At 43.7% G+C, this 23,731-nt stretch overlaps 1 protein-coding gene across 3 annotated transcripts in view; it reads left to right on the top strand.

The window, feature by feature from the left end:
• Positions 1-23,731, top strand: part of ADD3 (adducin 3) — a 112,885-nt gene that overhangs the window by 61,341 nt on the left and 27,813 nt on the right. The window contains exons 1-2 of one of the 3 annotated variants that reach the window (XM_054163509.1): positions 14,712-14,964; positions 19,709-19,932. In XM_054163509.1, coding sequence (XP_054019484.1) covers positions 19,738-19,932 — 195 coding nt within the window. In that variant the 5' untranslated portion in view covers positions 14,712-14,964; positions 19,709-19,737. Of the gene's footprint in view, positions 1-14,711; positions 14,965-19,708; positions 19,933-23,731 lie in introns of those variants that run through there. The other 2 variants (XM_054163511.1, XM_054163510.1) reach the window with 2 other exon arrangements.

The following is a 23,731-nucleotide window of genomic DNA, read 5'->3' as shown; positions in this document are numbered from 1 at the left end:
CAACCTATTACCTAATACCTCATGACAACTAAACCATGGCCCCAAGTGCCACATCCAATCTTTTTTTAATACCCCCAGGACAGTAACTCCACCACCTCCCCAGGCAGCCCATTCCAATGGCCAATTACTCTTTCTGGGAAGAACTTTCTCCTCACCTCAAGCCTAAACTTCCCCTGGTGCAGCTTGAGACTGTGTCCTCTTGTTCTGGTGCTGGTTGCTTGGGAGAAGAGACCAACCCCCAACTGGCTACAACCTCCTTTCAGGTAGTTGTAGATAGCAATAAGGTCTCCTCTGAGCCTCCTCTTCTGCAGGCTAAACAACCCCAGGTCCCTCAGCCTCTCCTTATGGGGCTGTGCTCCAAACCCTCATGCAGCCTCGTTGCCCTTCTCTGGACACGTTTGAGTGTCTCAATGTCCTTCTTACATTTAGGAGATCCTCCAGTTTCCTTTTTCCTATCTGGATTAGGAAGTGAGCTCCAAACAAGATGAGGTTCTTCTGTATCACACTGTGGCTTAAAGCAGAGCTTTGGCTACCCTGGGTTGGTGGTGTCCTCCACATCATTCTAGCACGTCTGAGAGAGCTGTCAGGAATGGGCCTTTGGCAGATGTCTAATCACCTATTATTCAGCACTTGATTAATCAAGTTTTGTGGTATTCTTTGGCATGTTTTTATATTAATACAGAGCCCTTTAATTCTCAGTAATCTTGGGATTTTAGAGAAGTTTTAAAAACAGAACAGCAAGCCACCCAGCGCGTGAGTGAAGGAGGTAACTGAAACCCATGGAAGAGATGTGGTTTGCTGTCGCTCTTTGAGCAGATGTAATCTATCCTCAGACAAATTTTTTAATATCAGGAATTTTCTCACATCATAAGCTGAAATACCATGTTTACCTGGGCTGGTTTCCATGACTTACTCAAATATTCAGCAATAAGCATCACCAAAGCTCAGAGCACAATCCTGTTTTTACAGCATTTGTGAATTGATTCTTTTTTTTTCAATCCATTGCTTGTGATTCATAATAATGCAATTGAAAGAAAAATTTTTTCCCCCACATTTTTCTACAGTCATCCTCTGAACTCCAGTGAATAGAATAGACCAGGTTGGAACAGACCTTCAAGATCATCACCTCCAACACCACCTAATCAACTAAACCATGCAACCAAGCATCCTATCCAGTCTCCTCCTGAACACCTCCAGTGATGGTGACTCCACCACCTCCCCAGGCAGCACATTCCAATGGACAATCGCTCTCTCTGTGTAGAATTTCTTCCTAACCTCCAGCCTAAACTTCCCCTGGCACAGCTTGAGTCTGTGTCCTGTTGTTCTGGTGCTTGTTGCCTGGGAGAAGAGACCAGCCCCCGCCTGTCTATAACCTCCCTTCAGGTAGTTGTAGACAGCAATAAGGTCTCCCCTGAGCCTCCCCTTCTCTCAGCCTCTCTTCATAGGGCTTGTGTTCCAAACCCCTCACCAACTTTGTTGCCCTTTTCTCCAAGTCGACACCCTTCCTAAACTGAGGGGCCCAGAACTGGACACAGGACTCAAGGTGTGGCCTAACCAGTGCAGTGTACAGGGGCAGAATGACCTCCCTGCTCCTGCTGGCCACACTGTTCCTGATACAGGCCAGGATGCCATTGGCCCTCTTGGCTGCCTGGGCACACTGCAGGCTCATGTGCAGCTTACCATCGACCAGTACCCCTAGGTCCCCCAGTGCATGGGTAACATCTGATACTTGCATTCACTATAAACATAAGCAGGTTTAATTATAAACAGGCAAATACCATTTTCAGGCCAGATTTACAAATGAGCTGTAGAGATTCAAATAAAGGAACTTTGGTTTATGAATTTTTGTTATACAGTAATATCAAAGCAGTCTTATCTAAGAGACAGATCCAGTTAGTATTTGTTGGCTTCAGAATAGGCTTGAAATTACAAATGAAAAAGAACCCCAAAGCAACAAACAAACCAAAATAGAAGTCAAAAACTGGAAGAAATGTTTGAGGAAGGTGTTAGGGGATGTGTGACTGAACAAAGGCTTCATGTGCCTTCAAAATTGTATCAGATCAGAGAATCAACAAGGTTGGAAAAGACCTCAAAGATCATCAAGTCCAACCTGTCACACGAGACCTCACGACTACTGAACCATGGCTTCAAGTGCCAGGTCCATTCCCTTTTTGAACACCTTCAGGGACTGTGACTCCACCACCCCCCTGGGCAGCCCATTCCAATGGCAAACAACTCTCTCTATGAAGAAGGTCTTTGCAACTTGTCTTAAGTCACCAATGCTGCAACTCGTTCAAGTGCCTGGTTTGTTTCTCATTGAAAAGAAAGAATGAAGCAGCTTTTATTCACTTGCATGACAACATTTTAGTAAAAGGTCTCTTCTGAAGCAGTCTCTGGCGGGTGGTGTTTGTGCTGCCTTGACTGCTAGGAAGCTCTATCCTTGCTATGTTGGACCCGCTCATCTTTGGACATAAAAATATTCAGGCTTCAATGCAACTGCCTAGGGGAGAAAAGAGGGTGGTTTAAACCTCAAGGAGAAGTGTTCAGTGTCAAGCTGGTTTTGCATACTTGAAACAACCATTGCAGATGTTCACAAGTCCCCAAGATTTTTGATGGATGCCAGGATGCAGCCATCCATGCTCTGTGATAATGCTGTGGCTTGTTTTGGAGCATCTTGTTTCATCTGGACTTCCAGTGCTTACAAGTGATGATGGAGAATTGTGGGATAAAAGCAAGTAATTGCTTGTTTGGACTGGAAAAGACTAATAACCTAATTTTATAGTCTGGATTTTACTTTTATAAGAACCCTGCTTTTTCTGCTGTGCTTAATGCTGAGTCACCATAGCCCTCGCTGTGTGTCCTACCAAAGCTTTTGTTAGTAACTCTTCAGCACTTGTTCAGGGATGTGTTGGCTGCTGCTCCGGGTGCATCTGCTTCTCTGTTCGGTGCTGTAGCAAAGTCCAAAATGACCCTTCTGGCTTGCTTGAAAGAAAGTGGAGTAATTTTCCATTCCTGAAGGAATGGGAGACATTTGGCTCTCTAACTTCAATTTGCTGTTCTAGTAGCATGAGCAAAAGGTGGACAGAGGAGAAGCAGGTCAAATGCGGGTCAAGTCAGTCGAGATTAAAGCACCTATTTATGTAGATTAAATGTTACTGCTAATTAAACCATTTCTACTTACTTATTCAGTGCTTGATTGGGGATTTTAGTTATTTGGAAGCAAGCTGAGGACAATATTGGCAACATGGGTAAGCACAGAAAGTGTTGCTGCCCCACCATAAATCCTAGGGATTTCCTAGGGTTGATCAAAGCAACATGCTTTGAACTCACATTAAGCAGCTGCCTTTTTAAATGTTCAAGAAGGAGAACCTGGCTGCCCCCTGAGCTTCCATGTGGCCCTTCTCTTCCCTATCCTGTCCTCCTAGCCCAACTTATTTTTAATCCTGGTCTCCAGTTTAGACCCTAGCTTCATGGAGAGGTGTTCTGGCACAGCTAGGGAATGGCATTTTCAGAGGTGGGGAGCTGAAGCATGTGAGTTCAGAGGGCCAGGCTTTCCAGCCAGGAAAACGTGAAAAACTCTAGCATAAGGTGTGCTTATCTTAACTCCTTTAAAGATGATTATTTTATCCTTCCTAGGCATGTGACCATAACCTCAATCAAATTTTGCATGTCTGTTAATTTTTTTTTGGTGACATTTATATTTGCAAATGCACCAAAGAGAGGAAAAAAAATGTCTAGCAAGGGAGAAAAAACAAAGCAAGATCCTTTGGAGGCTGAGTGAGGTGAGAAGGGACAAGACACTGTCAGCATAATTTTGGAGTAGTGACTTACACTCTTTTTGTCCCTTAGACCATCCTATGGCTGATACAAGCTGCATCCTACCAACAAAGCCTTTCCTTTTTTCTTGAGATGCCTAGGATTTGTGCTTTTTAACCCCCATCCTTTTCTTTTGCCAATCAGTGGCAGTGTGCCTGCTGCACAGTCAAACTTGGGCTTGCCTGGCATCATTTGTCTCATGCTTTCATTGAGCCCTGAAATTGCTATTTTAAAATTACACTTAAAAACCTTAATACAACCTGGTTTATTCTATTCTACAAGCATAATAGTCTCACTATGCCTGCTCTTCATGTGGAAATCAGTGTATGCAATTGTGTGATCTAAGACATTCTTTTGTGACTCTCAACTGTTATAAATCAGCTTCTTTTTATTTAAATGCTGATGTTTCCTGTTTAATGTGAGAATGGAAGTACAAGTCAGTGAAGTGTTAAAACTCCCTTTTTGAGAAGCTAGCCAATTCATTTTGATGTGGTCAAGCTGATAGTGGTGTGTTAATGTGACTTAAAATTTATGGTGGAATGATTCAGAGATCCCAAGATGAACTGGGGGGAAGCGTGCAGGGTGTGGTGCACAATATAAATAAAGATACAGCTTGTCCTGAAGACTTTATGATCGAAGACCTGGCACAATTTCATCTTTTCTTGAAGTCTCCAGTTACAAATGTCACCACTGAGATTAGCTGTTGGCCAGATTTCCCATTCCTCACTTACAAGTTACGGAGGGCGCTGAGCCGCAGTTCTCTCTGGTCAATGCGTGGCGGGTGTCTTAAATGGGATCCATGCAGAGCTGGTGGTGGTGAGAAAGGTCAGGATTTGATGTGAAGAGAGGGCACTCCAGGGGTTTGGGCTATAAAAAGGTTTGGCTGCGTGCTGCCATACGTGAGATTGGTTGTTCAGCGTGAAAGTTTGTAACATCCAGCAGTTGCCTCGTGTCGATCATCCGGGGTGCCCACCATCGCAGCCTCCAGCCAAACCCAGGAGGCAGCTGCTGTGGCCATGACATTTCTCAGAATAATCAAACTGCTATCAATCAAGAAGGCTTTTGATGTGCCCTGGGATCAATAAGAGTTTTCCCTGCTATCTCATGTCACACATTGTACCAGCGACCAAGGGTGGCTCTTGCAGATTTGAGAAAGCCCTCATGATTCCAAATGGCAGTTGCCAGCTTGGTGTAAATCAATGGGATGTGTAAAAAACTATTTGCATAACAAACTTGGTTCTTTTACTCAATAACTCTGTGTGAAGTTGTTTCCCTCTTCATCTCTGCAGTTCAGAGGCAGCCCAAGATAAACGTTGCTGATTGACACCCGCCTAAACACGAGCCAGCAGTGTGCCCAGGTGGCCAAGAGGGCCAATGGCATCCTGGCCTGTATTAGGAATAGTGTGGCCAGCAGGAGCAGGGAGGTCATTGTGCCCCTGTACTCTGCACTGGTTAGGCCACACCTTGAGTACTGTGTCCAGTTCTGGGCCCCTCAGTTTAAGAAGGATGTTGAGACTCTTGAATGTGTCCAGAGAAGGGCAACAAGGCTGGGGAGAAGCCTTGAGCACAGCCCTGTGAGGAGAGGCTGAGGGAGCTGGGATTGTTTAGCCTGGAGAAGAGAAGGATCAGAGGTGACCTCATTGCTCTCTACAACTACCTGAAGGGAGGCTGTAGCCAGGTGGGGGTTGGTCTCTTCTCCCAGGCAACCAGCACCAGAACAAAGGGACACAGTCTCAAGCTGTGCCAGGGGAGGTTTAGACTCGAGGTGAGGAGAAAGTTCTTCACTGAGCGAGTCGTTCATCATTGGAATGGGCTGCCCAGGGAGGTGGTGGAGTCACCGTCCCTGGAGGTGTTCAAGGGGAGATTGGACGTGGCACTTGGTGCCATGGTCTAGTTGTGAGGTCTGTTGGAAAAGGTTGGACTTGATGATCCTTGGGGTCTCTTCCAACCTTAGTTACTGTGATACTGTGTTACCAGAAAAAACTGGAGGCCTCACGTTGGAAGTGAGGGAAAAGAGGAGAGTTGCAAAATGTGACAGGGTTTTGTCTGCAATCAGCTTTTCCAGCTGTCTTGGTGTGGTTTTGGTTTTTTCCCCCCTTTTTTGCACATATAATTTCTTAATTTATATTGTGGAGGAACCTGGGTTTCCTCTTTTTCAAAGGATTGAGGGAGACTTTTCAGCCTTTGCTGGACTGTGTGTGGGGGTTATGTCTCCGCGTACTTTCACAGCTTAATACGGATAAGTGCTAACAGAACATAATCTCTTAATTTGGCTCTCTGCTGTCTACTGACTCGTGAAATATTTTTAGATAACTTACCCACAGGTGATTATACAGATAAGCAGAGCTAAATTGTGTTTTGGGATTTTTTTCCCTTAGGAAAAAAAAAGGAAGGCAGGCTTTATGTTGTCTTAAAGTTGCAATGTTTGGCAAAATACCACCTGATTCTTTTTTTCATTACCAGAGTCCAAAATACCTCAAACTAGATGAATTCAAAATGCTGTTAGTTGTTGTTTTCTTTTGTTTCTTCTCACTTGCAATTTCCTCTATCCCCTTTGTAGCATGAATATGAGAAGGAATGTGAGAATCAGAAGTTGAAGCAACTTTGGTGCTGCACCATTTATGTTGCATTTAGAATCCTTACAACTGCAAGTAAAATACAGTTATTCCTATTGCACACTAATATTTTATCTCATGTTTTCACTCCTGGTTTTATAATAAAACTGAAATATGCATTTACAGTATCACAGTATCACCAAGGTTGGAAGAGACCTTGTGGTAGGTTGAGAGAGGGCTTAGCTGTCCCTCCTCCACAGAGTAAGAAACCACAGCTAACTCAGTCAAAGAGCAAAAGCTATATATTTACAAGCATATATGGAAAGCAGGTTATATATAACACAATATATACAGGTATTTACAATATATACACAGAAATACACAGCAAAGACAAATAACACAACAAAAATCCCTCCCTCAGGGAGGGATCCCCTCTTTGGAACCCCCTCTCTCCCCCCCCTTACCTCCCTTTTTCCCCAAAAAGGGGTTAGAGAGAGACAAAGGCAAGTTACTAAGGAAAAGAGTTGTTAGCAAGCTTCAAAAGCCCATGCAGGATTAGTGTTTGCTTATCTGAAGGCCAAGTCCAGCAGTTCGCAGAAGAAGCAGGCAGGGAGAACAGGCTGAAACACCAAACTCCCCCAACTCCCAAACCGAACAGAACTGAGGAAAAAATTTTCCAACCGCTTCACAATCTAAAGCTGAATTTTTGTTTATCAACCAATGAAATTCGTTTAGAATATCAGAATGTTTTGGTTCTAGTACCAAAAACATTAGCCAGTGTGTTCCAGCAGTGTTTGTTCTTAAAGGCACAGCCTCAAACGACCACAGTCCACCCCTTTCTAAACAATTTCATTGGCTGTTCGTACTGTCCATCCAATCCAGAACAATATTTACAGTTCGTAAGTTAAGTTCATCGTCCATTCCGGCTATACTCAGATGTAGATGATTCAGAAGTCCAAGAAAATCCAAAATCAAGAAAATGGAAAACAGTTTGTCTCTCCGCAGACGAAGCGAAGAAAAAGGGAAACAGGGACTCAGGGACTCTCAAGGATCATCAAGTCCAACCTGTCTCCACAGACATTTGGGGCTAAAGTTCCTTGATGTTTTAAGGGGTTCCTTTGCGAATCTGATTTTTGCTTTGCAGGTGTAGAGTAGAATAGAATTAACCAGGTTGGAAAAGACCTTTGAGATCGAGTCCAACCTATCACCCAACACTATCTAATCAACTAAACCATGGCACTAAGCGCCCCATCCAGTCTCTTCTTCAGTGATGGTGACTCCACCACCTCCCTGGGCAGCCCATTCCAATGGCCAATCACTCTTTCTGTGAAGAATTTCTACCTAACATCCAGCCTAAACCTTCCCTGGTGCAGCTTGAGACTGTGTCCTCTTGTTCTGGTGCTGGTTGCCTGGGAGAAGAGACCAACCCCCACCTGGCTACAACCTTCTTTCAGGAAGTTGTAGAGAGCAATAATGTCTTCTCTGAGCCTCTTCCAGGCTAAGCAACCCCAGCTCCCTCAGCCTCTCCTCACAGGACTTGTGCTCCAAACCTCTCACCAGCTTTGTTGCCCTTCTCTGGACAGGTTCCAGCAACTCAACCACTTTCCTAAACTGAGGGGCCCAGAACTGGACACAGTACTCAAGGTGTGGCCTATACAGTGTAGTTTTCTTGTATCCCTTGTTATACTAACTCTGCACAGTATCCCTTAGTGTTGGGAATGGATAAATACAGGACATTAATTTCCCAGTAAGTGCTGCACTCACTGATGGATTCTTTGAAATATGCAATAATTGATAATTATTTTTACTTTTATTCCAGGCACCTAAATGGGTTTGGCATGGGTGGGTAAATGCTGTCATCTAATAAAGAAAGGGTTGCAAAACAGGGCCAGTAAGAGCTGAAATGCGTTGGCAGTCTTGGAGAGCCCATCAGGGCCATGCTTGACCCACAAGCTAGCTCTCTGAAGCAGGCTCTGCTGCTGGGAGCTGTGCAGGACTGTCTGGACCTTCCTGTGGTGCCACGGCCTGCTGGCATGCTGGCCATGTTCATGTGCTGTCTAAAGTTGAACTACTGGTTGGAGATGATTGTGATGGGTGGATTTATAATATACTGCTAAAAATAGGTACATAGTTTATTCTTTATATAATGTCTGAGTTTCAAGGTGGCACTGGGAAAGAGACAGTGCTTTTAGCTTCAATTGGATTTGCAAAAAATGCACTTCTAGAGGAGACTTGATTGAATTCTTGCAGCTCAAGGGCTCCTGCTGCCTGTGATTTGGCTGAGAGTGGTCATGAGTGAAAGCTCCTGCTGCCATCACTGTGCTGGTTGACTCCTATGGCAGAGGTCTTCTGCATTCAGATCCTTCTTCTTTGCACGAGTCCTAAACACTGTAAGGGAATACAGCTTCAGAAAGCTTCCAGCTTGAAAATCTGCATTAATTCATGCTGCTCTGGCCTTTGCCAAATCCTCTGGAGCGGTGGAGGCTGGGAGGTGGGAAAAGAAAGAAGAATGTTAAGGGAGGAAGAACTTGTCATGCAGTGCATCTGTGCTTTGTGTGATGACACTTTTTTGCATATGCCATAGGAAGAGGTTTTCTTTGCCCAGTCAGCTGCTGTACATCTCCTTAGCTTTCTGCTACAGTGAGGACACATCCCAAACAGCAGCCTTGCCTTTGGGTAGAAGCAAGTTATTTAAGCTCAGTGCTTAGGTGGTTTTGAGTGATCTCATATCCTGTGCATGAAATATTTAACTTAATGCTGCTATAGAAAAACAGCTTCAACCAAGAAGAACTTACATTCTCATCACAGGACTTATTTTTACTGTGGATTTTTTGGTGAACTTCAGTATAACATAGAAAATGAGGAAAAACCAGAGAAAAAATGGCTGTGAGGTCAGACAATAGAATAGAATAGACCAGACCAGGTTGGAAGAGACCTTGAAGATCATCGTGCCCAACCTATCAACTAATCCAACCTACCTAATCAACTAAACCATGGCACCAGGCACCCCATCAAGTCTCCTCCTGAACACCTCCAATGATGGTGATTCCACCACCTCCCAGGGCAGCCCATTCCAATGGCCAATCACTCTTTCTGGGAAGAACTTCTTCCTAACATCCAGCCTAAACCTCCCCTGGTGCAGCCTGAGACTGTGTCCCCTTGTGCTGGTTGCCTGGGAGAAGAGACCAACCTCCACCTGTCTACAATCTCCTTTAAGGTAGTTGTAGACAGCAATAAGGTCTCCTCTGAGCCTTCTCTTCTCCAGGCTAAGCAACCCCAGCTCCCTCAGCCTCTCCTCATAGGGCTTGCGTTCCAAAACCCTCACCAACTTTGTTGCTCTTCTCTGGGCATATTCCAGCAAGTCAACATCCTTCCTAAACTGAGGGGCCTATCATGCTTTTCAAGTACAGAAGCTATTTACAGTTTAACAAATACTTTCGTAGCTCTTCTGGTGTTTTCACTCAATGGAAGGAGGTTATTTATATATATATATATTTCTTATATTTTTTTAAATTACCTTGGAAAGAGTCCCTATCCATAGACTCCACACTATTTCAGATCAGTCACTGTATGTACCCAAGCAGAGTGACAACTCTCAGCACTCTGAAGTGCAGCATAGTGTTGTTTCAAAATACATGCAGACACTTGCATATGTAAATAAAGCTTGCAGACAAGCAAAACGTATCTCAGTTTTCAAAATGTTTCTGTTAAATTGCATTGAAACAGGTAGCATTAAAAAAAAGAATCATAGAATCAACCAGGTTGGAAAAGACCTCAGAGATCATCAAGTCCAACCTATTAGCTAATACCTAACACCTCATGATGACTAAACCATGGCTTCAAGTGCCACATCCAATCCTTTTTTGAGCACCTCTCAGGATAGTGACTCCACTGCCTCCCTGGGCAGCACAGTCCAGTGGCCAATTACTCTTTCTGGGAAGAACTTTCTCCTCACCTCCAGCTTAAGCGTCCTCTGGTGCAGCTTGAGACTGTGTCCCCTTATTCTGTTGCTGTTGTTGTCTCAAGCTGTGCCAGGGGAAGCTTAGACTTGAGGTGAGGAGAAAGTTCTTCACAGAAAGAGTTGTTAGCCATTGGAATGTGCTGCCCAGGGAGGTGGTGGAGTCACCATCCCTGGAGGTGTTCAAGAGGGCGTTGGACGTGGCACTTGGTGCCACGGTTTAGTAGTCATGAGGTCTTGGGTGACAGGTTGGACTTGATGATCTCTGAGGTCCAACCTTATTGATTCTATGATTCTATGCCTGCCTGCGAGAAGAGACCAACCCCCACCTGTCTACAATCACCCTTCAGATAGTTGTAGAGAGCAATAAGGGGTCTCCCCTCAGCCTCCTCCAGGCTAAACAACCCTACCTCCCCCAGCCCCTTCTCACAGGGCTTGTACTTGAGACCTCTCACTAGCTTTGCTGCCCTTCTCTGGACACATTCAAGTACCTCAATGCCCTTCTTAAGTAAATAAAATAAAAGGAAGTGCTATAACTACCAAAGACAAAATTTTCTTTTTAAAGGAGCAAGTTTAGTGAAAGAGTCAAAACAAACCAGTGTGATGTCTGTTGGGGGACTGGCCTCCTCGTTTTAAAGCAAGGGTTTTGTGCTATGATCTACTGTGATCTTTCACAAGTTAGTGCTTTTTATGTGCTTGTATCACACTGTCACAGATAACTGGTGTGGCGAGCTGTGTCCAATGGTAAAAGAGGATTTGTAGGGAATAATCAAGTGACATGGATCCTCTGATATTTCAGTTCTTTGTCATGTTTCTCATGGTGCAGCCACCCCCCTCCTGGTGCAGTGCAGGAGTACCTGAGCGCATCGTTTCGCCAGACAACTTTGAACTGCTTCTCTGTAAACAGTTAGCTTGTGTGACTGACTTTGTTCTGACTTGCATGTTGTCTGTAAAGCACAGTATAAAATCAAAATGTTCTGGCTGTCTGTCCAACTTAGTAAAAACATGAAAACATGTTAAGGAGTAAAGCCCCTATATTGCTGACTGCTCAAGGGTCATTCAACACTAATGGAAACACCTATGTTGCATACAGCCCTTCTTCAGCATAGAAGGTTCAATACTGGGCAAGAGGGACCTTGGAGATTGAGGGAGCTGGGGTTGCTTAGCCTGGAGAGGAGGAGACTCAGGGGTGACCTTATTGCTCTCTACAACTACCTGAAGGGGGGTTGTAGTGAGGCAGAGGTTGGTCTCTTCTCCCAGGCAACCCGTACCAGAACAAGAGGGCACAGTCTCCATCTGTGCCAGGGGAGGTTTAGGCTGGAGGTTAGGAGGAAGTTTTACACAGAGAGAGTGATTGCCCATTGGAATGGGCTGCCTGAGGAGGTGGTGGGGTCGCTGTCACTGGGGGTGTTCAGGGCGAGGCTTGACAGGTTGCTTGGTTGCGTGGTTTAGTTGATTGGGTGGTGTTGGATAATAGGTTGGACATGATGATCTCGAAGGTCTCTTCCAACCTGGTTTATTCTATTCTATTCTAGAGGTTGCTCTTTTAAGAATGGTTGTCTTTTATCATACTATCACCTAGAAACTGGTGTAATTCTCTTATTAAGGATTCTCTTCATCATGAAAACTGTCATGCTGCAGTGAAGGAATACCAGAGTGTGGATAATTAAAGCAGTTTGGGCTTACAGGGTTAAAGCATGAGATTTAACACATGTAAATGGCATTTATGGCCATGTGGTGGAGCATATTGGATACATCAGCTTGTCATCTCAGGCTTGATTTTTTTTATTATTTCCCCCCCCCCCCCCCCCCCCCACTGCATGTGCTGCAAAATGTTGGCAGGCTGGCCTGCAAATGTGGAGGTGCAAACTGCACCTGCTACAGGCTGGCTGCATTTTAAGCAGCCTTCCTTAGGAGAGAAAATGTCACATCCTCAGGTAAAGACATAGCTGCCTGGCTGACAGCAACCTACTACCTTGTACTAGTTTTTGATAAAAAAAGAATAGCTGGCTCAATTCCAGTTTACACTGAGCAAAATGTGAGTTGTACATCTTGAATATCTGTGTTGACTTCAATACTGTACCATATAATCAGAAAGAAAAACAAAATAATGCTTTACATTTAACTCAGAAACAAAACCAAGTCTCAAATACAGTCGAGTTCTTATTTCTCAGGAAAAACATAACACTGCTGCCACACTCTCTTTAATGTGGTGCCTGAAAGGAGATGATGATTATTTTATTAGCTTACTCTGTGTAAAGGCAGAAGGATTTAATTTAAATGCCCAGCCCTGGATTAGAATATTTGATTTGTAACCAGTTTGGGCTGCAGGATGACAAATTGCTTGTGGCTGCATTGCTACTGGAAGAAGCGGTGGTAAGACACCTGTGTTATCATCACTGTCTTTGTTTCAGCACAAATATTTGTGTAGATATGTAGCTTACTGGCTGGGAGAACTGATACAGCTGAAACTAATGCCATTTTGAAAATCCACACCTAAAAACTAAACAAACAAAACCACCACCACCAAAACAACCCTAAGCAAACCCTTAAACTTAGCCAAAGTTTTTCCTACCCATTCCACCATCTGACCTTACAGACAGCTGCTGTTATGAATCTGAAGAGTAGATTACAGGGAGAAAGATTGAATGGCTGAGGAGATTGTGACTACTTGAGGGCAAATACTGCCTTGTCAATTTAAGAACTCAGTTTAATAGTTTGACTTGAATGCTACTGTACAGAATCACTGTGTATATTAGTAAAATCAGGCAACAGAATTATTTTTCACTTCCACAAATTGCATTTAGAATCGAATAGAATTAACCAGGTTGGAAGAGACCTTTGAGTCCAACGTATCACTCAACACTATCTAATCAACTAAACCATGGCATGAAGCACCCCATCCAGCCTCTTCCTAAACACTTCCAGTGATGGTGACTCCACCACCTCCCTGGGCAGCACAATGGCCAATCACTCTTCCTATGAAGACCTTCTTCCTAACTGTAATGGGTTGGGGCAGATCCCCTCCCCACCACAGGCAGAAATAACGACTCAGGCAAACGGATTGCAAAAGTGATGAAAGTTTAAATAGAAAGCGGTGAATGTTACAGAAAACCCAAAGCGCAGTGACAAAGAAAGATCCCATCCCCACCTGAGGGTGCATCCAAAACCCCCAGGGCTCCTTCTTCCCCCTCCCTCTGCTGGGCTAGTCTCAGCTGGCCAGGCCTGAGACTGCCCATCCCCCTGTGGCCTTGGGCCCAATCAGGCCCATGGCCGGGAGATCTCTCCCCCAGTTACCAAGTCTCGGAGAGGGAAGGAAAGAGAGAGTGCCAGACTCCGCACTGGATCTTATAGTGGTGCAAAGAATTATGGTAGGAAATACACACTTTCCTGTGTCCATCCCTCTGGGCTGGACTTCTGGACACAGGAAGTGAATGCACCAGGGGGGCACCCAGCTCAAACTACAACACTAACATCCATCCCAAACCTCCCCTGGTGCAGCTTGAGACTGTGTCCTCTTGTTCTGGTGCTGGTTACCTGGGAGAAGAGACCAACCCCCACCTGGCTACAACCTCCCTTCAGGTAGTTGTAGAGAGCAATAAGGTCTCCTCTGAGCCTCCTCTTCTCCAGGCTAAGCAACCCCAGCTCCCTCAGCCTCTCCTCATAGGGCTGTGCTCCAAACCCCTCCCCAGCTTTGTTGCCCTTCTCTGGACAGGTTCCAGCAAGTCAACCTCTTTCCTAAACTGAGGGGCCCAGAACCAGACACAGTACTCCCGGTGTGGCCTAACCAGTGGTGAGCACAGGGGCTGAATGACCTCCCTGCTCTTGTACAGATTTTAGAAAACCTTTTAGAAAATGCTGACCTCGGATCGCACATTTTACTCATCTTACCAGTGCGTGAGACTGATGAATGAAACCCAAGCCCATTAAATGTTAAAATATAAGTAAAGAACTTTCAATACATTTTCAGGTATTGATGGAATGTGATGTCCTTACCAGAAAAATTATAAAACTAATAATTTTGAGGAATTCAGCTGAATTAAATTTCTTTTTGCAGATGGAATTTCTTTACTCAATTATATCTCAGTGCTAACATTTATAGGAGGGACAATGAAGAGTTGACTTTCTAATGCCAGAAGATAGCAATGGTCACCCTTGTCTCAGTCCATATTCACCTACATATTTTTATGTCCCTCTAAACCATTCTTTCACGTTCCTTAAGCATATTTTTTTGATGCCAGCTTAGTTCCATAGCTCACAGTGTTGGCTGAAGCAAAGGCTTTGATTCAGACTGGAACCTGCCTGCTTCATAGGGAGGCTGGAACTGAGATCAAGAGACACCCAGTCTGCTTCCAACAAGTCTCCTGGCAGACAAGATACTGCAGGGGGGGAATAAAGAGCAGGCTGTTCCTTAAAAATAAGCAGGCAAGAGCAGAATAACACAACATGCTCCTCCAAAAAACCCACTGCTCAGATGCAGTGTGGTCTGTCTCGAGTGTTCAGACCTGAAATCTGGTTAATGCTGCGGTGTGCACACTGCTGGTTTGCAGTGCTGGGAACCCTCAAACAGATGGATTATACTGCGTAGAGAAAATGGAGATGTCTGAAACCAGCCATAAAAAATCAGCATAAAAGGTAGGCTAATGATTGGTTGCTAGGTGATCTAATAATTTCATGACTTTTCTGCTTCTCTGATGTTCTCTTATGTTCATATTTATCTCTCTATATATGGATCTATGTTGATATCTTTCAAATTAGTGCTTCCTGGGATATTATTTGGTAAGATAGATTATTTTTTTTCCCCCTTGCATTTGGTCTCTTGCCTTTTCTTCTTTTTTTTTTTCCCTTCAGTACTCTTTGTTTTTCTGACCTCATTATTATTTTTGAGCTGCTTTTGTAATTTGACATTGAAAACAGTTATTCCAACAAAAGCAGCACAGCAGGTTACATAGACTTTATGAAGTATCAGATGGAGATGCTTGGGACTTAATGCTGCAGCCTAAAATCATCAGCTCCAAGTTCCTGGAATAAATTGGAAGCTTTTGTTAAATAAAACCTCTAAGTAGAGAGATGTGCAGCCTCCTGACAGAGGTGGAATGTTCTGCTTTCGCTCTGTAGCCCAGTTACGGGTATAAAACGCGGAACAGAATATGGAGGCCAAGCCCATGAGCTGTAGAAGGCATCAAAGCATGACAGGACATGACCTGTTTTCTTTTGTAGCACTATCAGAGTTCATCTGGGTATGAACCAGGAGGGCATAACTAGACAGGGGGAGGCAGAGGTTAGATTAACAAGTTAGCCCATAGCAAGAGTTTGGAGCCTTACAGGTCCCTAGAATTATTTTCAGCAGGTGGAGATTCTGTTTAACAAAAACTTTTACAAGCTAACTTGTGCTGCTTTAGTTTCCTTTGCCCCCAGTTGGAGTAATTGAACCATCGATGGGAAAAATCTTCTCTTCTGTGTACTTCAAATCTCTTTTTGGCCTGACAGTAAATACACGTTAGGGCAAATGGAGGCAAAGCAAGAGTGGTGCCTTTCACCAGGACAAAATCAGATCCCAGTTTAGGTTTGATTTCTCTGTGTATGTTTGTCTTTTCTGCCCAGTGTGGATATAGTGTCTTGTTAGAGGGGTGCATAGTCTCTCATTTCCACCTGTACCTTAGTTCTGGAACCCCTTATGCAGTATAACATAAGAAACATTGGCTAGTACCTCAGGAAGGTGGTAGTTTGCTTTTTGTAATTCATTGACATCAATAGAAGAGGGTGAAAGCCAAAAGTAGCCTTGCAGCAAAGCTGATTTTACTTCCAGGTAAAAGAACATTGCAATAAGGTAAAAAAAAGGGGGGAGTGGGGAAGATAATCCCCAGTCACAATGAATAGATTTTGAGATCTGGGTTTTCTCTAAGTACTTCTTTATATATCATTGCCAACCCTGTGCTCAGAAGGAGATGCAGGTTTTTAGATCCCAAAAAAGCTGAGTGCATTTTAAACCAATGTCCTCTTTTGCCAAAAAAGAAAAAGTGTTTAACATATGATGCAAATAACTAATACAAGAATGGCTGATTTGTTTGACAGTTTTCCAGCCAACAGTAGGGGTTATACGAGAGCCTTCCTGACCCAAAAGAGCAAGCACTGTACCAGATCTAGTCAGAACCACTGGACCCAATACCCAGTTCAGTAAAGGGAAGGGGGTTTGTAGTATGAGAACTTTAATGCTGTAATCTTAATGGCTAGAGGTAAGAAACCAGTGTGCAAAGGAGGAAGAAAAAATGAAGTCCAAAGCAAATCCTTTGTGGATTTTATTGCCAGCCACATTTGTGTGTGTTTACAGATGAATGGGCTTTTCTGTCACAGCAAGGATGAATTGTAAGGTAACAGACTTGAACTAATTATGGTCCTGCAAACCTATAACAACAATAAAGGATTTTGAAGTTCAGACATGCATGCAGTTAGTCCAGCCAACCAAGTGGATCAACAGTTGAGCAAGTTTGCCACTTGGGGTTAGAGGGGATTCAGGAGCAGATTGAGAAAACAGTTGGATAAGGTGGCTCCTGGGGAGAAGTAACAAGAGCAGGAGTCACAGCTAGTCACTGATTTGAGCAGAGTTCTTGCTATCTGCATTTCTCGAGTGCTTTCACTTTCTAGCAGGTGCTGGAGGATGTCTGTTCTGTCTGAGGTAGTGATACTTATTCTGATATACATGGAAAAACATTGTAGATAGAGAAAGAAATCTGTCTCAAACTCTTCCTACCTTGTGGCATTTAGAGAGTAAGCTCACAGACTTGTGTCTTCTTATGATGCTTTTAGTTCCCTGCTTAAATCCTGACATATTTGGGTGCTGGGGGAAAGGGAGGAAGAGAGAGGAGAAGGGGAGAAGTGTTGTGTGGAGATGAGAGGGGAGACATAATGCCTGGTTATGATTATAAGGGTACCTCTTATAACTTGAACAGAGGGAAGCTGAGCTGTAATCATAGAAGGAGTGATGGTTTAAAACCAAAAGAGGGTAGATTTAGACTAGATATAGAGAAGACACTTTTACAGTGAGAGTAGTGAAACACTGGAACAGGTTGCTCACACAGGTGCTATGTGCCCCTTCCCTGGAAGCATTCAAGGTCATATTGGATGTGGCTCTGAGCAGCTTCATCTAGTTGAATATGTCTCTGCTTAACTGCAGAAGAGTTGGACGGGGTGACTTTAGAAGTCCCTTCCAACCTAAACAAATCTGTGATTCTGTGATATCCCCATACCCTGTCCCACAAAGATTATTGTTGTTCTTCAGTGTTCCCAGCTAGAAAAGACAATAGTTCATTCTTTATAAAAACTTAAGATCCTTTTATACTTTTGCTAAAGTTCTCACTCCCTTGAGGCAAGCTCCTTGTCATCTTCCCAGGACCCGAAGGTGATCACCCATAGCAGGCTTCCTGGGGTCAGTCAGCAAATGCTGAATGAATTTACCCTGAACCTGAGCAGAAAATGCGCAACTCACCACTACAGTTCCACAGTCTGTGTCTCAAAGCCATCAGAGTTCATGGGAGCGTGTCTCCAGGATGCAAGTTATACATCCCAGAATGTTGGGCTCCAGCGTGAATGGACAATGTTGCACCCCAGATTTTCTCCCTCCAAAAAATGATAAGGGCACAAAGAAACAAAGTCAATTACAACCTGCAGTGATTGTTTATTAAAAGAGTGTTAGTTGTGTTTCATTTCAATCTCAAATCTGTAGTATATGAGAAAGTCATAGATTGAGTTTTCTTGTACCTTTATCTGCTAATGTTTTTCCTGGTATCTGCCTTGTTTTCTGTCTGAGGTTTCAGATTTGGTAGCAGAGCTGCGGTGCCCCAGGATTTCATCCATGTGCTGTTTCTTGCAGCATGCCAGCAAAGCCATGTGGGCATCAGTGTGGGAAACTGGCTGCAAACCAATCTGCGTCCTCCTGCCAGCCTGGTTCAAGGGGTGGCTGTGCAGCAGAGGGTGCAGCCCAAGGACCAAAAAGCTTGTCACAGGCAGAAGGAGGGCTTGGGCTGCTGAAGCTGGTTTTAACAGGAATCTTCTCAAATGTTTCATCTGGAAGATATGTGAGGTGGTAGCTGGAGGACTTCAGATGCTCCATGTCAGTTCACTGTTCACAGAATACCCCAAAGAAAGGATAGGTGAACTGTGCCACAGAGCAGGGACACTTTGAACAACTGATACCATAATGTCGAACCACACTGTTGAATACTGCTCCGAAACTCTCATTCCTTCATGTTTGGCTTTTGGTTTTTTCCCTTCTTCTGAAAATGTGAATTATTTACATACCAAATACATTTTAATGCAAATATTTGTATGAACTGTATTATTGAATGTGGGTATTTGCATGCTAAAAATGCATTTTCATAGTACACTATCTCTTCCTACAAATCTTGCTTCTCTTTGTTCCTCAAACCTGAGAAAATATCCCTCTTCAGTACTCCTTTGAAGAATGGTGTTCCTGACTGTGCTTCTGTGCCTTATTCTCTGCATGAAAATTCAGGTGTCTGCCTTTTTGCTTTTGATCCAGTTCTGTTTGTGTTTACAAATGCTTATTAGGTTTCTCTAATGAGGTTTTAAGCATAGCTTTCCACTAAGACATGAAAGTTATTTTGGAGTAGTTTTGTTTTGGTTTGTTTTCCTAATGTAATGAGCTTCAGTGAGAATCTTCGCATACAATGGCACACAAGAGGAGAAAAGCTGAAACTCAGCTATTTGCCATGGATGCAGCCTCAGTCCTGTGCACCCCAACACAGAACCTTTTCTGCAGTTCCCTTGGTGTCTCCGGGTGTCCTTTGAAAGTGCAAGCATCAGCCAGTGACTGTGGAGGTGCCCTGGCCACCCCTGAGTGGCTTCATGCCTCGTCTTTGAGCTGGGGCTGTCACAGCTGGAAAATGCTATAATTGGGGAATGTCTTCATTCCAACTGGGAAATGAGCTTTGAGTGGATGTCAAACAGAGGCCCTGTCTTCTGGGGGGGTGTGTTTGAACATGTCCGAAAGAAAAGCTAAGTGAAAACCTGCGGTGGGGAGGGTGATGAGTGCAATGTGAAATGGTACAGCAGGAAGGTTTGTTGTAAAGTAAATTATGGTCATTTAATGTCATAATTTTTAATTGGATGATGTTGGGTTTTTATTTGGCTTGAATAGAGATGGTTATGTACTATGAGAGAACTCATTAATGGTTTTTAAACTCTTTTCTGTAATTTTTCCTTAGCTTTCTGATTATGGCAATTGTTCACTTACACTCCTTTCATTTTAGATGCTGTTCTCCAGAGAGGAAAAAGAGCTTTGTATGCAAACTTGGAACTTCTATTGAATGCCCTCTTTTAAATGGTTAGTGATCATTCCCTCTTTTTGAATTTGTTTCAGGTGAAGCCCACCATCTGCAGCATTGAAGCATGAGTACTGATGCCAGCCAGGTGGTGATCACTACTCCCCCCTCAGCCACGATGCCTCGCAAAGAGCGGTACTTCGATCGCATCAACGAGAATGACCCCGAGTATATTCGGGAGAGAAACATGTCTCCTGACCTGAGACAGGACTTCAATATGATGGAGCAAAGGAAGAGGGTCACTCAGATCCTGCAGAGCCCTGTGAGTGGGATTAAGGGGGGGGATGAGAAAAAGAGAGTGTTATTTTCTCAGATTCCTGATAAACTTTTTGAGACTTGGGGGGAAAAAAGAACAGAATATCTCCATCACAGCTAGCTAGAATAACTCTGGACCATCTTCTAAGAAGAGCCATTAAACAAATTACCCAGCATTTTGTTTGCATAGTTTTTGGTCTGTGAGCAAGCAGCCTTTATAAGTGCTGTTTTTCCTCCTGATGCTTTTATATTTTTATGCTTCACTGCAGCATTACAAAAAGATCTGTCCTGGCTGCAGGGTACTTCATTAAAGCTTAGGGGCAGAGAAGAGAGTGAAGGAGTCACTGGTCAAATAGGAATAAATGAGGGCATTACATGATGTGCTGCTTTCTGGGTTTGAATATTAACCTATCATTTGCATCAGGAATGCTTTAAACAACATTTTTAATTGGGTTGAGTTTGTTTAAAAGCTAGACTGTGTTCTCTTCTTGTCCTTGGCATGGTCGTACCACTACTTGACCAAATTAGCGCTCATCTACTGGTTGTCTAAGTTCATTACTTGTGTAGGCTCCATATAAGATTATTAAATCTATTAAAATGTTTCTATTAGTTTTAATTTCTGTTTTAATAGATGTATGCTTTGGGTTTAACCTGATTAATACATTGGAAACTATTGTCATGTGTATTTTGAAGCCACAGGGAGTGAGTAAGGACTGTGAGGATGAGCCTCTTGGGGGTGTTGGGCTGCAGTATGAGTAATGAGGATAATGGGACTGGGAAGGGGTTGAGCAACTTTACAGATACATCTCTCTTCAGTTGCTCTGTAAGTTGGGGTGCTTCTTCTGTAATTTTTTGGAATCCTTTCCATGTGTAATGAGATTGCAGACAGCTGTTAGTAATCACCCTATTATAGTCAGCCATGAATAACAGGATTGTTTGCTAAAGTGTTGTCGTGGAGTGCCTCTTGGATCCCTGTGCTGCTCCGAGTATAATGCGAACCTGTTGACTAAGGAATTTATTACTTTTCAAGTCAATTTGTGCAAGCTTTTCTTTATAAAAGGGCTTGGCTGCAAAGCCAATGCTCTGAGGAGGTATTGCATAATGCTTTAATAATGATAATTTTATGTTAAACATTTGATTGTAAAATGTGATCGCAGTCTGCTGCTTCCTGTTAAAATATTCACTTTGAGTAGCCAGGACTCACAGCAAAGACTAGATCTTTATCTTAACAGATAAAAATAAGTTACAGAGATCTTGTTTGGGTTTGCACATGTGTTGGGTTTTGGGGTTTGTTGGGTTTTTTCCCTTGTCCTTTCAACAGCAGTGTTGAATCTAATAAGCATAACTATTTCCTTAGCAATTTGGGGGACCTTTTGCCAAGTCTGGCAAATGTAATACAGGTCCCTTTGCTGCAGCCTCTGTGGTTGTTTTTCAGTAGATGTAGTGTCAGTGTGCAGGTTTTAGAAAGGGGGCTGAAGATGGGTCACCTCTTTGTCTAGGTAACTGCTTTAACAGAAAGCTGGAGGACAAATGCCGTTAGTGTCCTGCCACAGAAGAAGCTGAGCAGAGCGCTTTTTGGCAAGTGGCTGTTTGGAGCTGCCAAATAAATAGCAAGTTTTTGTTGTGTAAGAGAACAGTTGTCCAAATAGGCCAGGGGCCTGCCGCCTGCTTGGCTTTTAGTGTCTGCCAGGGAGAAACGGGAACCTGGGAGCTGAGCGTGCAATCAAGCACGAAGAAGAGGTGTCTGAGCTACCAGTTCCCCTCAAGTAGCTCTTAATGCTCTTCTTGATGTAGAAAACTTAGAGGAACCCTGTTGTGATTTCTCGTCTGAGAAAAGCACTTTTAATACGCTATCTCTGGCTGAATGTCTGTCAAGCAAATGTCAGAGAACCATTTCAGTTGGATAAAGACCTTGAAGGTCATTTAACCTTATTACCAAGTCTGGTGCTAAACCATGTCCCTTAGTACTACATCTATGTGTCTTTTAAACACTTCTAGGGATGGTGATTCACCCACCTCCTTGTGGAACCTATTCCAGGGTTCGATAACCATTTCAGTGAAAAAGTTTCTTTTGATACCCAATCTGAACCTCACCTGGGCAACTTGAGCTGTTTATTCTCATCACTTGTTACTAGAGAGAAAAGATCAACACCCAACTCACTACAACCTCCTTTCAGGTGGTTGTAGAGAGCAGTAAGGTCTCCCCTCACCCTCCTTTTTCTTCAAGCTAAACAACCCCAGTTTTCTCTGTTCCTCATAAGACTTGTTCTCTAGACCCTTCACCAGCTTCCTTGTCCTTCTATGGACCTGCTCCATGATGCCAATGTCCTTCTTGTAGCTAGTGGCCCAAAACTGAACACAGTCTTTGAAGCATGGCCTCACCAGTATTGAATACAAGGGCACCACCACCCTACTCCTGCTGGACACACTATTCCTGATACAGCCCAGCATGCTGTTTGCCTTCTTGGCTGCCTGAGCAGACTGCTGGCCCCTGTTCAGCTGGCCCGTGATCGACACCCCCGGGTCTTTCTCTGTGGGGCTGTTTTCCAGCCAATATGCCCCAGGCCTGTAGCATTGCCTGGGGTTGTTGTGACTGAAGTGCAGGACCTGGCACGTGGCCTTGTTAAACCTCATGCAGCTGACCTCAGCCCATTGATCCAGCCAGTCCAGATCCCTCTGCAGAGCCTTCCTACCTTTGAGCTTATCAACACTCCCTCACAGCTTAGTGTCATCTACAAATTTACTGAGAGTGTTTTCAGTCCTGTCATTGAGAACATTGATAAAGACATTAAAGAGAACTGACCCCAGAACTGAGCCCTGGGAACACCACTTGTGACCAGCTTCCAACTGGATTTAACTCCATTCATCACCACCCTTTGTGCTCAGCCATCCAGCCAGTTTTTTTACTCAGCAAAGCATCCACCCATCCAAGCCATGAACAGCCAGTTTCTCCAGGAGGATGCTGTGGGAAACAGTGTCAAAGGCTTTGCTAAAGTCCAGGTAAACAACATCCACAGCCTTTCATAACTGACCTGGGGATAGAAACTGCATTATTTCTTCCGAGTTCCATCTACAATGTACCATAGTGTTCATAGGACTGGAAATTATTACCTTGTTTTCTCCTGAAGTTAAAATTTGTCACAAAAGGGCTAGAAAGGGCTTTTCCTGTTGCCAGTCTTTGTAACACAGGTTCAGGGTTGAATTAAGGAGTATTACATGTAACATTTTTGTTCTATAGATGAAGAATTGCATTGCATGAGGAGTTTGCCTAGAGCTTTGTTGGTTCTTTGGTTTATTCCAGTCAGCAAGGAGGAAATAGTTTGAAGGTGTTTGGCAGAAGGGGAAGAGAGGTTATCACACATTTTAAAGATCTTGCACACTGGTAAATCTTCAACCAGTCTTAGATGCTTACATTCAGATCAGAGCAGTAGTCATTGACTCATCTTCTGGCAGGTATCAGTAAATATGAAGCATATGTAGCAAGGGTAATGCCTTCCTTAAAAATACACAAGCATGTATGGGCTTGAGGTGAGCTTGTTTGTGCACTTCCTCTGAGCAAAGGATTATGGTGTAAATCTAAAGGGTTAATCACTGTCATATACTGGGAAGCTTAGGTACTGATTTAATCTGTTTTATTAAAATGCCTTTTTCTTTCAAGCAGGAAAATCTAAATCCTTCAGCAAGAAAATAAATTAGAGAATATATCTCAGGAACCACAGTGCATTTTGTATAGCACATGGCATTTTAAAGGCCACAGCCCTGACCAGACATCTCCAGACATCAAACTGCTGCATCTCTCTGATGTG

The sequence above is a fragment of the Dryobates pubescens genome, chromosome 8 (genome assembly GCF_014839835.1).
Source record: "Dryobates pubescens isolate bDryPub1 chromosome 8, bDryPub1.pri, whole genome shotgun sequence".
In the NCBI taxonomy this organism is placed as follows: Eukaryota; Metazoa; Chordata; class Aves; order Piciformes; family Picidae; genus Dryobates; species Dryobates pubescens.
This window is presented reverse-complemented; position numbering and strand designations above follow the sequence as displayed.